A 15,331-nucleotide genomic window follows, 5' to 3' on the forward strand; every position below is an offset into this window, starting at 1 on the left:
CCATAACCTTTTTCTGGCGCTTAGGTTCCTTGCCAGAAGCTGGAGGTGTAGGGCATTTGAATGGCATTGTAGGGGGTAAATAATATTGTAAAAATAAACACTTGAATTTACAGCCCAAACAACCACGTTGAAAACTCACGCGCAAATGAGAGAGAGAAACAGCTGATCAGCAGCACGCGTATGCAGCCAATCAGCAAGAAGGAGAAACTAAAGCTGTCAGCCATTGGCTAAATTCAAACCTATTTCCTAGCCTCCTCGGGACTGAGCGCTGTGTGTAGTGCGTTACCGGCTGTGCTTTGCCGTTTGCGTTGTGGGGGAAGCTGAGGCAGTCAGCCAATAGCAGCCCAGCCCATTGTTCGATGAAGACGTCAGTCGATAAAAACTGCTCGAGAGAGTAAATACAGACATACCCTCGAAAAGCGCTTTTAATCTCTATGACCTACAAAAACCCGGTTTACCGAGCATTCGTTTTTATGACGTTATGACGCTAGCCCGGTATCCCGGCATACGATGCGATAGGGTTAAGAGCCTAACCCGCAAATATGCAGGGCCGCGAATGGGGAACCGCGAACAGGTGAGGGTATACTGTACTCACTTGCGCATTTCTTTCTAGTCATAGTCACACTGTCGTTGGTAGGCTGTTGGTGGATCATTTCTGTTTATTGCTGCACTAACAATTCGTTTCTCAAGTTGTTGTCGACTACATACTTCATTGTTTCTCAAACTTTCACTATACCTATTAATTTTGACTATTATATTACTTTAATAAACAACTAACCTCACCAATTGGTTAGACCAATCATGAATTTTGTGATCATCTATACAGTCAGTTTATGTCTTGATTAGACTAGGCCTAGTCATTCAACTCTAACACTTCAGTAGCCGCTCAATACTCGGACAATCTTTCATTGCCTGGTTTTGTTCTTTTTAGCTTTATACAGCCCATCTAATGTCAATAACTTTATCAGAGCCAATTTATCTCGTTTAATGTATAACATTATGCTTACTAGTACAACTACTAAGTATAAGGTCACCAACACTGAATTAGATAATTTCTACTTATCTAACCTCTGTCTTTCAGCTGTAGTTTGTAAATGATCTACATGTTGTTGAAATTCTTTAATACTTAATCCTGACTTTCTAGGAGGTAGATGTCTAGTTTCTTCTAATATGTGCATTAATTCCTTAATGTCTGCTTCTACTCTTATACTCTAAATTAATTGTGATTCTTTCTTAGTTAATAATTCCTGTAATTCTGGGATCTTTACATTTAATTGGGCTCCTACGTATTTAGTTTCACTTCCAGAACTTGAGGGCAAGGTAATACCTTGACCATGAGCTGAACAGTTTCTGGCTAATTTTGGGTAACCACTATCTTTTAATTTAACTATTCTAGTGTGGTAATCAAATTGATGTACATTTGGTTTTGGACATACTACTGATAAAGTAAGTTCATCTTTAATGTTAAGTAACCAAGTTCCTAGAGTCCTGGTCTTATAAAAATAGAATGGTTTAGGAAGAATTATTCTTTTCTCACATAATTCAGCTACCTTGTCTTTAATTCATGTAAATATAACATAATTACAAGTTACAATAGGTACTGAATAAATACCTGAATTAGGATCACATACTCTGATATATCCCACTATACATCTTAACATATCTTCTGTCATTTCTAAGTAAGTATGCTGATCACTGGAAACAGCAATAAATGGTTTATCATTTTCTACAGTTAAAGCTAACGAATGGTTTAAACTTAATGACAAAGGTATGATTCTGTAAGGTTTAAACATTCTATCTGTTGCCTTTAAGGGTATTTCTATAAACATTCTTAAAGTATCTCTGATTGCAGCTGTCTTTACGTCAACCCATGTATAATACATGTAAATCTGATCACTGTAAGTAGGGATCACAAATTGTAAATGTGGAGTTAATTTCCTTTCATCTAACACTTTTTCTACTTTATTTGGAGTAGAAAGTATGAACTCAACTTTTTATCTGGAGCTACATACAATGCTTGTATTAACTTAGCTAACTCTGTCCTGCTACTTCCTACAGTCAAAGGTAATTGTTGTAGATTATTATGAATCCTTGTGTTAAAAATTAACATGCAACTCAGTCTGTCTGATTCATTCTAGTGTGTATCAATGCATTTGTAATGTTTACTAAAGCTTTATATACTTTCCTGATCTCTTGGTCATAGAATTCAGTTGTTTGGTTTAATGAATTCATTATAGTAGCTTGTTCACCTATTAACCCTATCGCCCTAGGTATCCTTTACTACGCATGATACAAGGTTTTAGTGTCTCACATTCAAAATTTCATTATACTACTTTTTGTTTATGTTATACCAATTAATATAGAATATAATCTTAGCTAATAATCCATATTTTAATAGTATACAAGTTTTTAAATCTACAATTACTTCATCACCCAGTACAACACTCTCAACATCTTCCGACTGTGGTGTTTTTGTTTCTGGTTCTAGTATTTATTCCTCAACATCATAAGACAAATGAAACTCACCTAAGTTATCTTATCTTATCTTGTTCCTGTTTCTTAGTTTAGTCTGCTACACACTCATATTGATAAGGTTTATCACTTTTTTACTTTCTTTAACCTATTAACATGTACTAGCTGTTTACCTTTTCCATAGATCTCTTGGATCTCAAAATTAACTGGACTAGTTTGCTTAAGGGCTCTAGATGGACCCTTCCTTAACTTTGTTAACTTTTTAGTGTTTCCTTTCTTAACAGTTTGGGTGTACAAATATACTTTGTCCCCTAACTTTATATCACTAACTTGTGCCTTCTTATATACTTGTTTCTCTCTGCTTTCAGCAGCTTTAGTTAAATGTTCGTTAGCAAACTCAAATGCTAACTGCATTCTCTGTAATAGTTCTACTTTATAGTCATAATTTACTGCATAATTAACTTTTCTAGAAGCTAGTATCTCCTGCATAGGTAACATAACATCTGTACCATGTAATAGAAAGAATGGACTTTCCTGAGTAGACTCATTTTCACCACTTCTGTATGTTATTAATAACAAGGGAATCTGCTCATCCCAAGTTTTCTGATCCTTCTCACAGTATTTAGAGATCATGTTTAACAAAGCTCTATTAAACCTTTCTACTAAACCATTAGCAGCTGGGTGATAAACAGTAGTCTCAATTTTCTTTACACCTAGTAACTCACAAATTTCCTTCATTAACTTAGAAATGAAGTTACTACCTCTATCTGTTAGTAAATATTGTGGTATACCGTGTCTAGCTACTATGTTATTCACGAAAGCCTTGGCTATTGTTTCTTCTTTTTGGTCAGGTAAACATAGCCTCAGGAAACCTAGTTAAGTACTCAGCAATTACTAACACATATATTGTTTTCCTGTGTAAGACATAGGCAATGGGCCTAATATGTCCATAGCCATTAGCTGAAAGGGTGTTGTTAGGCTCAGCATTCTCTGTAAGGGAGCATTCTTAAAATGTGGGCTTGTTTTTTGTTTTTGATGTTCTATGCACGACTCATAATCGTCTTTAATATCTTTCCTGATGTTTAGCCAAAAGATCTCTTATCCTACTGTATGTTTTAGCAAAAGCTAGGTGTACTGCAAATGGCGTGTCATTATATATTTTCATAACTTTAGTTTTTAAGTTATGTGGTACAACTATTTGTAATGACCTGTTATCCTTAACCCTTTTACATAACATATTTGAATCTAATGTCTATTCTGTATCTTCTCCTTGTAATACTTTGTTTCGTACGGTATTTAATACTGGATCTTTCTTTTTGTTCACTAATCACATATCTAAATCCAAAATTATTTCTAAATCATCTTCATCTTCAGTTTTCTCTTCTTTTACTTAATTAACTGCCTGTTTTTCTACAGTCTCTGTATTTCCTACTCTAATTATACTCAGAGCATCAACATTAGAATGTTTTTTACCTGGTCTATGTACTATTTCAAAATAATAATTCTGTAACAATAATGACCATCTCACTAATCTAGAGGAGGGATATTTTAATGTCATTAACCATCGTAATGGTGCATGATCTATGATAATAGTAAACTTTCTACTATATAGATAACAATGGAAAGTTTTAATTCCATGCACTACAGCTAAGTATTCCTGTTCTGTAACTGAATATTTCATTCAGTTTTTCCTAACTGTATACTCTGATAAGCTATAGGGTGTTCTTTTACATTTTCTTCTGATTGAGATAATACTGCACCTATAGCAAAACCTGAATAATCCGTGCTTAAGATGAACTCTCTACTGAAATCTGGATAGCTTAAAACTAGTGATTTTAATATAGCTTCTCGAATGCTTCCTGTCTTTTATCTGTCCACTGAAATTTTATTTCCTTCTTAGTTAGTTCAGTTAAGGGTTTTGCCACTATTGCAAAATGTGGAATAAAACTTCTAAAAAATCCTACAAATCCTAAAAATGCACTAACACCTTGTACTCTTTTAGGCACTGGATAATTCTTACAAACCACTAACTTTTTAGGGTTAGGTTTTACATCATCTGTGGTCACCAGATGACCTAGATATTATACTTCTTTTTTCAGGAACTGACATTTACATTCCGTAATCTATCAAATACATGCCTTAACCTCTCTAAGTGTTCTTCAAAACTTGCAGCAAACACTATAACATCATCTAAATAACAAAAACACTGAATCTTGCAAGCTGGATAACTCAACATCCATTAATCTCTGGAATATTGAACGAACATTGCATAAGCCAAAAGACATTCTATTAAACTTATATATACCTGAAGGTAATACAAAACCAGTTTTAGCTTTATCTTCTCCTTCTATCTCTACCTTCCAATATCCACTTTGTAAATCCACAGATGAAAAGTACTTACTCTTACCTAGCCTATCAAAGGTTTCTTGGATATTAGGTAACGGGTAAATGTCTTTGACTGTTACTCCGTTTACTTTCCGAAAATCCACACAGAACCTTAAATTTCCATCCTTCTTAGGAACTATTATAACTGGATATGCATACGGACTACTACTGTCCCCTATTACTCCTTGTTCCAGCATTTTTTAAACTCAACCCTGTGCTTTTCTGTCACGCTATAGGGTCTCTGTACTATAGGCTTATTATCACTCAACACTACCTTGTGTTTAACTTTATTTGTACAACCATTAGGGTCATTTTCTCCTACAAATATATCTCTATACTCTTCTAATAACGTTATCAAACCCTGTTTATGTTTCTTTTCTATATTTCCTAAGATAGAATCCCTATCTATCCAACTTTGTCCTACTGCAGCTAATTGTTCTCTACTACTAGCCTTACCTACTACTATATATTTAGGTAGTTTTACTTTTTCTTCATTTACATTTAAAATTTTTATAGACACTGTGTCTCTCTCAGACACTTTACAAATACAGCTTTATAAACTCCTGTTTCTTCTATCTTAATAGGTTGAATCAACACTTCTTCATTATACTTAAAGTAATTTACTTTAGCTTCAATGATAAATTGACTTCTTGCAGGTACTTTCACTAATCTTACAGGTACTTTTTCTTTCAAACACTCCTGTTGGGATGCTCTGTTGCTTATGTTAAGCATAAGTGTAGAGTCATGTGAGGAGTTTGAATTACTATTTTCCTGTTTTAAAGTCTTACTTGCTAACTTACTCTGCCTTATCTTACTATCACTCACCTTATTCTTACCATTACCATCATTACTTCTGCTGGGTTTAGAGTGTTCTTGTGCACTCTTATTTCCTGGTTTTCTTGTTAAACACTTATTATTCTCACTTCTCTGACTTTGTCGTGTATCACTACACTCTAGGAGATTAGTCTTTATATTTTGACTGTTGATACTTAGCCTTCCATTACTTCTGCTGGGCTTAGAGTGTTCTTGTGCACTCTTATTTCCTGGTTTTCTTGTTAAACACTTATTATTCTCACTTCTCTGACTTTGTCGTGTAGCACTACACTCTAGGAGATTAGTCTTTATATTTTGACTGTTGATACTTAACCTTGCTAATGCTAGTGCTAGGCATCTGACTGTTAGTTTTCGTCAGTGGGAAGGTATCACGAGTCTCAACTGTTGCACACAAGTCTGAAGGTTCAAGTCCTTCAAAACTTAAGATCTCCATTTCTATGTGTAGCTTACCCAAAGTAAGAGATATTTCAGTGTCATAAGCTGTTAAGAATTCTTGCCCTATGATACCATCTGTTTCCTTACAGATGTAAAATGAGTGTTCTAACTCTTTCCTACTTTCATATGTACATCATACTTACCTAATGTTTTAACAGGATGTCCTGTTATAAAAGTTAAAGTACTTCTGGAAACTTCTTTCTAGGCATTATCTATCAATGTCAGATTATTATTTACTAGTTCTTCACTTAGTAATGAAGATTGAGCACCTGTATCAACCAATAACCAACATGCTATACCTTCTATTTCTACTACAACTATTTGCAACACTTCATTAATACTATGGACACTCAATCTTTTATCACAAGCTGCCAGAACTACCTCTACTTTTGCTCTGTAATCCTGGCTGGGATTACATTATTTTACTCTGCAGCAAATGTTATTTTTCGGGAACTTTCTTCTGTACACTCCTGCCTTTTGGGCTTTTCTGTCTTCTGCTGATGTCGGCAGTCACGAGCTATGTGACCTTTAATGCCAGAATTAAAATATGCTATCTGCTTACTTTTGTTTTCCAAAACAGTTTGAACTGTGTGACCAACCTTGCCACAGTTAAAACACTGGAAGCCATCAGGTCTACTTTGCTTGTTTTGCCAATCTGCTTTACTAAGTCTATTTAATGCATTCACAGCAGAATGTTTAAGCCTGTATCTCTGTTGCTCTTGTAGCTCCTTCAATCAGATCAAGCAAAGTTTCTTGAGGGGTATTTGCTTCATTTGCATGACATCTAGTTGCATTACTGTACAACCCTTGTTCATATTCAGATTTTAAAGTGTCTTGTATCATTAGCTCATTCAGGTATGTGTTACCCTATGCAACCTATTTCCTAATTCCTGCAACGTATGTCCAAAAACTTGGACAAATTCACCTCGTTGTTGAGTTAAGTTGTGCATCTCTGTTAAGATTACCTTTCTCATTTCCTCTACTAACCTACGTACTAGATACTTAAAATCTGTGGTTTCACACAGTTTGCTATAAGCCCCAATATAGCATTTTGCTTCTCTTGCTGTTCTTAATCATAAAATGTCTTCTTTCTGGGCATCAGTCCAGCCCAATATTCTGGCAGCTTCATTTAAGGCGTCAATAAAACCGTTGACATCCTTGTCTACTCTACTCTGATATAACGGTATGGCATTTATTAAATGCATAGCACTGAGTGGACCTACTCGTGCGGGTTGTTCTGCTGCAGCTTCATGGCTATCATCATCCATTCTATCGACTCTAGGGCATGCACCACCCTCTTCTATAGTCATGTCTACACCAGCAGTAGCCACATCTACCTACTTACTACTTATTCTTAGCTTACCCTACTTATAGTACTTTCGGCTTTCTTACTTTTACTTCTTTACTTTACTTTAACCAACCTGTCGTTAGCTACTCCAAAAATCTTCGAGACTATGCCAGTTGTAATGAACAGCACCCTTAGGGCTAGTTGTTGTAGTTTTGACTGTACTGCCAATTACACCAAATTTATTTAATTGAGGATTGCAATGGCAAGTGGAACTCACAAGTTGCTAGCTCAAGAATATTTATGGTTAGATGAAAGAGACTGATCCTGAGACTGATATTTAACACAATACATCAAGTTTATTCAAGTTTTTTTAACATAAAATACATCTTAGTAAGGCTTTAATCATTTGCTAACTCTTCATAAAAGAACACCTTTAGGTTAAACAACACTGTTATTTATAACTCACACTTAACATAGTATACTTTCTTAACTTTCATGTGATTCTTTATAATCCATCCAGAATCACATTAATTGACTAAGAGAGAAGTAGTTTCAGTACTTACAACACAGTTGGCCTGGTAAAACATTGAAGCTTGGACTTTTTCATGTTCATGGTTTTAGAACTATCAGCAACTCTGGGATAACCTCAATTCTTTCTGGAGAGAACTGATTTTTAGCTCCAGACACAAGTTTTTAAACTATTTTCTTTGTATTCTTTTGGCTTTCCAAATAGTATTCATAACTACCTGCAAGTAGCTCTAACACTTTATTGATCAATCTGTGCAACTTCCCAGGCTATTCCAAAACAAGAACCAAAACTCTAAAGTAATTGGTTACTGTGATGGTGAGTGCTCCAGTTGCCTTTTTACTCGTACTACTACACTGATCTGGAGTAACAGATCTTACATCAAAGTACCGATTTCAGATACTATCATAAACTTCTTAGTAGCCTATACTGTACTATTAACTCAGCATCAATGACTTATCACTGTCAAACTCATGCCCAATGTTCTTTTCAGCAATCCTGTTGTAGCTTCATCTTTTATAACTCTTAACTCGTGATTCTCAATACCACTTAATCAGCTAAATGTAATTTCCTAGCTCTTGACATCCTTTCGTAATACAGGCGTTTTTTACTTATGCCATTTCTTCATGTATATGTTCACTCAGAAAATTTTAAACTTATTTTTAAACTCTTAAAATGACAAAAATAGTGAAGCAATTGTAAAATTCCCTCAAAAATATCCAATTGCTTCAGTTGAGAGTAGGGCAGTGACATTCTGTGGGTGTCAATGGCGTATAGCACATTCTACCACAGATCTGATGTAACTCCAGATACTGTCAGGTTCTGGTTGTAGCACAATGCTGTATTAATGTATATCTATCTGACATATTGCTTTTTCCCACATTGACATTCCTACTTCCTACCATCATCTGGATGTACATTCCTAGTGGGTCTGGTATTGGTTGGAGATGGTCCTGTCCTGTTTAGAATCATGTGTTGATGGCATGATGCCCTTCTTACTATAGACCTGATGTGCAATTTCAGATACCACCAGGTTTTTGTTGAAGCACTCTGCCATGTCATGACTATATATATGTGTGTATATGTGTAAATATATTGCAGTTTGCCCCTCAGGCTGAGACATTCCTCCTACCTATCATCCCATGGATATCAGTTTGTGGTGGATCAGGTGTTGGTTGGGGTGGAAATGTGTGCAAATGGAGATGGATTTTGTACAGAATCTCATCTTTCCTACCAATTTCCATTTTAAGGTAAAGAGGTAGGTGATCCTCTGCCTACCACAGAACGAATGTAATATTCCAGATTCCGCCTGGTGTTGGATGAGGTCAAACTACCACTATAGTCTGTCGCACCCTAGCTACTTGATGTCCAGAGGTCCCATTAATTGGTAATATATGTATTATGGCATTCCTTCATAAAAGTTCAAAGAGTATACCTGAACCAGATGTGGTGTGGTCTCCTCCTGAGATGTGATATTTTCTTTTTGGTTCCACACCTCATGGACTCTCATTGGGTGCTTCCTAAAGGTGGATCATTTTTTCACTGATATTCCACCAGTTTGATGTGAGATTCTAGCTATTTTTTTATTGGAAGTTAACATTTTTCTAAACTCAAAATGTATTTCTGATAGCTAGTTACCTCCTCTCACATTTCCCACCCAGCCTCCCCACTTACGATGATTGTGGTGTAGGTTTTTTCACCAATCTTGAAGTGATTAACGAGTGCAAATGTGAAGAGGACACTGGTTAACAATAGGAATTGTTTCATGCTCCTATTGGTGGAGAGCTGTTGCATAATCATTTACATGTAGATATGCAGAAGTGGGTGGAAGGCTAGTAGCAAGTGTTGAAAATATGTGTCAATAGAGGGCAGCACCTAATTGAGAAAAGCTATTTTGTGAGAGGAGGTAAGTATCTATTGGAAATATATTTTCAGTTTAGGAAAATCTTAACTGTCACATTCCATACCCCTTTTTCAGACTGGTCAGCTACTAAAAGAATGAGTATTGTGAATGTAGTTTAGGTCCTTTCAGACTAAGTTCACTTGAAAATCTGAGTAAAACAGCTCATTTCTCAAAAAGACAAAGCATTCAGTAAAAATCCCATCTTTTTTTTTTCACTGTATTTATCCCTTCTAGTTGTGTGTGTGTGTGCTATTTCTATCTATTTCCCACTTAAGCAGTTTTTACTCTTTTCATTTTTTTACATATAACTGATTCTATTTGCAACAGTCCTAACAGTCCAGTAAACGTAGACATTGCTGAAATGACTTATATCTGTTTTGCCCCCAATACTGTGTCTTGTCTCTTTTATTTGCACAAATTGTTTCACCTGTTTTGTTGCATATTAGATCCACAAATCTCTTGTTTTCATGTGTGTAAGCTCAGTGAATCATCTGTTACCACAGTTACAAGAAAATATCTTTTTACAGTGACTCAACCAGAAAAAGTAAGAGTGTTGAAGAAACATTTGGTGAAATTTGTGAGCCGAAGAAACTTTACAATAAGTGTGAAGAACTGTGCAGAGAACTAGCTGAAGATCTCCAGTCAGAGGGCATGACGGTACTGAATATCTTGATGTTGCCTGAAAGCAATTTATTTCGGACAGTAAAGTATAAAATTGCACATGTTCTGTAAATGATAAAATTCCTTTCAGTTTTTAAATTTATGTGACAAATTGGAATTCTATGGGTGCTTATATTTGAATTACAAACGAGCTCTAATACCTTTATTCCTTGTAAAATATGAGGTATACTGTTAGTCACTAATTATTGGTAAGTCATTTCTGCAGTAATGTAACACTTTTATTGGAGTATAAAACCCATTAGATTACAAAAATTAATCTTTAAAATTCACCAAAGGATCTCTTATTTGATGAAGAAAGAATTCAAAGATGCATAGAATGTTTCATATAGTCTCTTAAACTTGATGTTTAGTAAGTTATATTTCAAATGTAATATGACTATTGTATAGATAAATAATTCCTTTTCAGGCATATTGTGGTACAATATTAAGAATAAAAAATAGAAATGACATTTTTTGGCATAATGAAAGATAAAAATGTGTATTAAATATTTCAGCCAACTAGTTTCGGTAGACTAGTTACCATTCTTGTAGCCACTAGCCCTGATGATGGTAACCATGTAAACAAAACTAGTCAGATGAAACATTTAATAAAGATTCTGTTTTTTATTGTGCCAAAAATGTTTTTTTTAATATTAATTGAATGACAACTTGAAATGGTTACCAGAATAAAATTTCAAATTAAACATCTGTTATCTTTTCGTGATAAACTCAATAGTGTTATAAGTTTATTCATATTACTGGTTAATTAATTTGGAATCAAATTTTTCAGATGAAGTCTAAATTTCTTTTGCTACTAAAAGTTGAATTTCTACTTTAATTTGCAAGATTTAAAACATAATTTTTATCTTTTTACTTGAGTATCTCATAATTGACAAAGTTAATAAAATGTTTAATTTGCACTGTTTAGTTTTAATTCCCATATCTATCAATCTAGTAAGAGTAACTTATATAAAGAACTGAAAACTCATAAATAACTTAGCACTTTAGAACACTTTGACATTTTAAAACCTGACAATAGATACTATGGCTGTAATCCTAAATGAAGAATGTGCTTAGGAATTGTATTTTCTTATATTACTATTCAAAGAGTAACTTTTACAGTTTCTGAGAAATCTTATACTAAATTGTATGTTTGTTGATTCATGATATGATGTCTTTTATAGTCTTTAAAGATTAAGTTTCTTAGTGATTAAATACTCGGGGTTATGAGTATTGATTCCAGACTGCCAGACTCTTATGGTATTTATAGTAAAGTTGTGGCAATCTTGTATCAGTGTCATGGTTAGTAGTCTGTACAATCACCTAAGTGTAATTATTAATTAGGTGATCATCCAGGTTACTAACTTTTTCCATGCAATTTGAAGCTCTCTCAGAATTTAACATATTCATGTTATTGATTCATATGTTGTATTGCTTATTCAAAACTGCTTTATAGAATATGACTTCATCACTTTATTCCATTTCTATAATCACCTATATAAAGATACATTCCTGCTGTCATTGTGACATGTTGGTTGAAATGCCATCCTTATCTATTGTGTTTTTCTAGGAGGTGAAGAATTCTGGTTTTATCCCTTATTAAATCATGCATCTTGCTTTGGTAGAACTTCTCTTTGTACTTAGTCTCAGGTAACAATGTTGGCCATGTGTCTCTATATTTGACTGTTTATGTGTTTAACTCCTTAAACCCAAGTGGGTTTTGCCAATGTCTGGCTGAAAACTAATCTAAACCATGTTATTATCCACCTTTTATAAATAGACCAGAAATTCTGTAAAGCATTATCATATGTTTTGAAACAAATTTCAGATCAACAAGTTGTGTTTGAGACCAATTTTTTTCAGTGTCTGCTTGTGACATCTAACAGTTTGTTTACATCAATTGTAAAACAGAGATGGCAAGTGGAAAGTGGCCACCAAAACGTTTTACTGTTGAGCAAGCAATGAGTCTGTTCAATCAGTTAGATGAAGGAGGGAGTGATGATGATTTTGACCTTGATGTTGAACTTGGAAGAGACTCAAGGGATGAAAGCAACTCAGAAGAGTCATTGAGACCAAGTTCCAGTGCTTCTCAATCAGCTGATCCAAGGGAACATCACCCCCTACCAGATCCTCCTAGATCTATGTCCACCACCAGACCCAGAGATAATGAATGGGCTGAGGTAGATCTGCAAGATAGGTCAGCCACAACTAATCACTTTGAGTTTTTTCCAAAGAACAGGCATGATCCTGGTGTACAAACTGATATAAATGATAACTCAATGCCTCTCAATTATTAAGAGCTCTGTTTACAGAAGATGTAAGTAACGGTCTCATCACTGCTATCATTAAGTACACCAAAGCACAAGTTGCGAAGAAAATGCCTGCTCAGAGATGGTCGAGCATTTGAACTGGACTTCCTTTACTCACTATAAGTTTCTTGCAATGACAATATCAGTGGGCATTGAAAAATGACCTAGCGTTTGACGCTACTTCACCACCCACCCCCCCAGTCTTTCTACACACCCTTCTATCACCAAATGTTCAACATGGAGGGGTTTGAAGCCATTTATTCAACAATGCTTCATGTGGGTACCCTTGATGCTGAAGGGAAAAACAAAATTAAGAAAATTGAAATTTTATAAGGTATGCTGATAATTATTAAGGCATCATGAAAATAACTCCGGCAGAATTACGGGTTTAAAGAGTTGTTATATAGTTTTTCTTTGTCTTGACTTCTCTACTAACATAGCTAACTGTTGTGTTCCACTCAATTGTGTTTGTATGGATGTGTTATTAAAAACCTTTTGATATAATGTAGTTCTCCTTTAATGAAAATCTGAAAATTGAGAATAACTGTTGGATACCAAGATTGGTTGATGTTATACATTATGCACTTTTAAACTCTGCAAAGGTGTGATCCAAGTATTGTTTCCTACCTCATTTATATAGCCTGATGATAATACTTCAGGGTGTGTTTTGCCACGATAGTCATCACCCTTGTCCCATTGTCACTCAGTGTAACAGTATCTGATAATGACTCATTAGCCATCACAGTTTCTTAAAACTTATTTCTAGGCTCCACTATAGATCTTTCACCTTGTGATATTCCAAATAAATGTGGATAATGAAAGCTCTTATCACAATCCCATTATGTGTAACTGGATGGTCTTGAAACAGCAACAAGTCTTTTATGACATTGGTTGTTTGGTAGTTCCCATGACTACTGAACTGAGACTTCCTAATAGGTACTGCAGTTCGTAATGACAGCATTCATTTGTTGGTGTTTTTTAGTTTCAAAATGATGCGAACCCTTTATTCTTGTGATGCTTACTGATGAGAAGAGGTTAGTGGAACAAGGAAACAAGATCTACAATTCTAGACATGCTACAAGATATGAAGTACATTTCTAAGGAGAAATTGAAGATCAATCATTGTTAACAGCAATTAAAAAAGTGTCTGGGTGGGTTTGATTTTGCTTTTATAAAGTTGTAATTAAAAGTGAATCATTTCCAAACATAACAGTTATGTTTACATTATTAGGGAAAAGTTGTTGGATTGAAGATAAAAACAGTAAAGTTTGACCTCCGTACAAGAAGTATGTCTCTTCAGTATCCTACGTCAGACTGGAGAAACATTTTTCGTGTTGCTAAACAGCTACTTTCAGCAGAAATAACTCTAGCTTATCCAGAACCACTTAAGCTGCGTCTTATGGGTAAGTTAACTTAAAATGATAAATATTTTGAGTCAGTTTCATATCTGCTAAAACTTTTCTGTTTGGAAACATTATTACAAAAAATTTTAAGTTTTAAATTTTCAAATAATTTTGTAATATTATTGCAGTCAAAGTATTAAACCTTTGGTTTACTTGTTTAAGAAATGTTAAGTATTGTATGCATATGAATGCAGAATATGAATATTTTAAGTAAAATATATTTGTTTTATCTTATGAAGACAGTAAAACTGTGTATCTGCATGCATAAACATATTAAATATTATTTGACTGTTTCTTACATACATGAAAGTATTAAATGGTTTTGTTAAGTACAGTATGATTTTTAATAGTATGTATTAAAATGTTAAACAATGCCATATTGTATGTATATATTTGAAAATTTTAATGAAAGTACAATTTCTTAGACATTACCTCACCTCTCCACACAGAATAACTTGATCCCTCATACATCTGCTTATAAGATTTGCATGTCATTAGGCTTGAGCTAACTCCCACCTAAAATTCACGTTTAATGTGAACTGTGCTAATACATGATAAGATAATTTTTTGGAAAACGTAGCTTAATGATAAAACGAAACACTAACATTATAACAGGAAGTATTTATTAGACATTTTGGAATCGTCATAATTCCATCATCAGTAATCTAGAGGTACAAAATAAACACAGTAGTAATTACAACAAAAATATTATATAATTTGGAATAAATAATAAGTAAACAATTTGAATATAAAAAGTAAAATGAGAAAATGGAAAGTATGTAGCACAAATGAAATAGCTATATTAAAATAGTTTTAAATCCAGAGAGGTCTCTGTGCTATATTAAAATAGTTTTAAATCCAGAGAGGTCTCTGTGCTATATTAAAATAGTTTTAAATCCAGAGAGGTCTCTGTGCTATATTAAAATAGTTTTAAATCCAGAGAGGTCTCTGTGCTATATTAAAATAGTTTTAAATCCAGAGAGGTCTCTGTGTTACTATATTAAAATAGTTTTAAATCCAGAGAGGTCTCCGTGCTATATTAAAATAGTTTTAAATCCAGAGAGGTCTCCGTGCTATATTAAAATAGTTTTAAATCCAGAGAGGTCTCTGTGCTAT

At 34.2% G+C, this 15,331-nt stretch overlaps 1 protein-coding gene across 4 annotated transcripts in view; it reads left to right on the top strand.

The window, feature by feature from the left end:
• The window catches only part of LOC106469070 (DNA polymerase kappa-like), an 85,410-nt gene that overhangs the window by 55,894 nt on the left and 14,185 nt on the right, over window positions 1-15,331 (top strand). For 3 of the 4 annotated variants that reach the window (XM_022397473.1, XM_022397475.1, XM_022397474.1), the window contains 2 exons: window positions 10,371-10,545; window positions 14,044-14,215. In XM_022397473.1, the coding sequence (XP_022253181.1) occupies window positions 10,371-10,545; window positions 14,044-14,215 (347 nt within the window). The remainder of the gene's footprint in view (window positions 1-10,370; window positions 10,546-14,043; window positions 14,216-15,331) is intronic. The other variant, XM_022397476.1, reaches the window with a different exon arrangement.

This window comes from Limulus polyphemus, unplaced genomic scaffold (assembly GCF_000517525.1).
Source record: "Limulus polyphemus unplaced genomic scaffold, Limulus_polyphemus-2.1.2 Scaffold3286, whole genome shotgun sequence".
Lineage (NCBI taxonomy): Eukaryota > Metazoa > Arthropoda > Merostomata > Xiphosura > Limulidae > Limulus > Limulus polyphemus.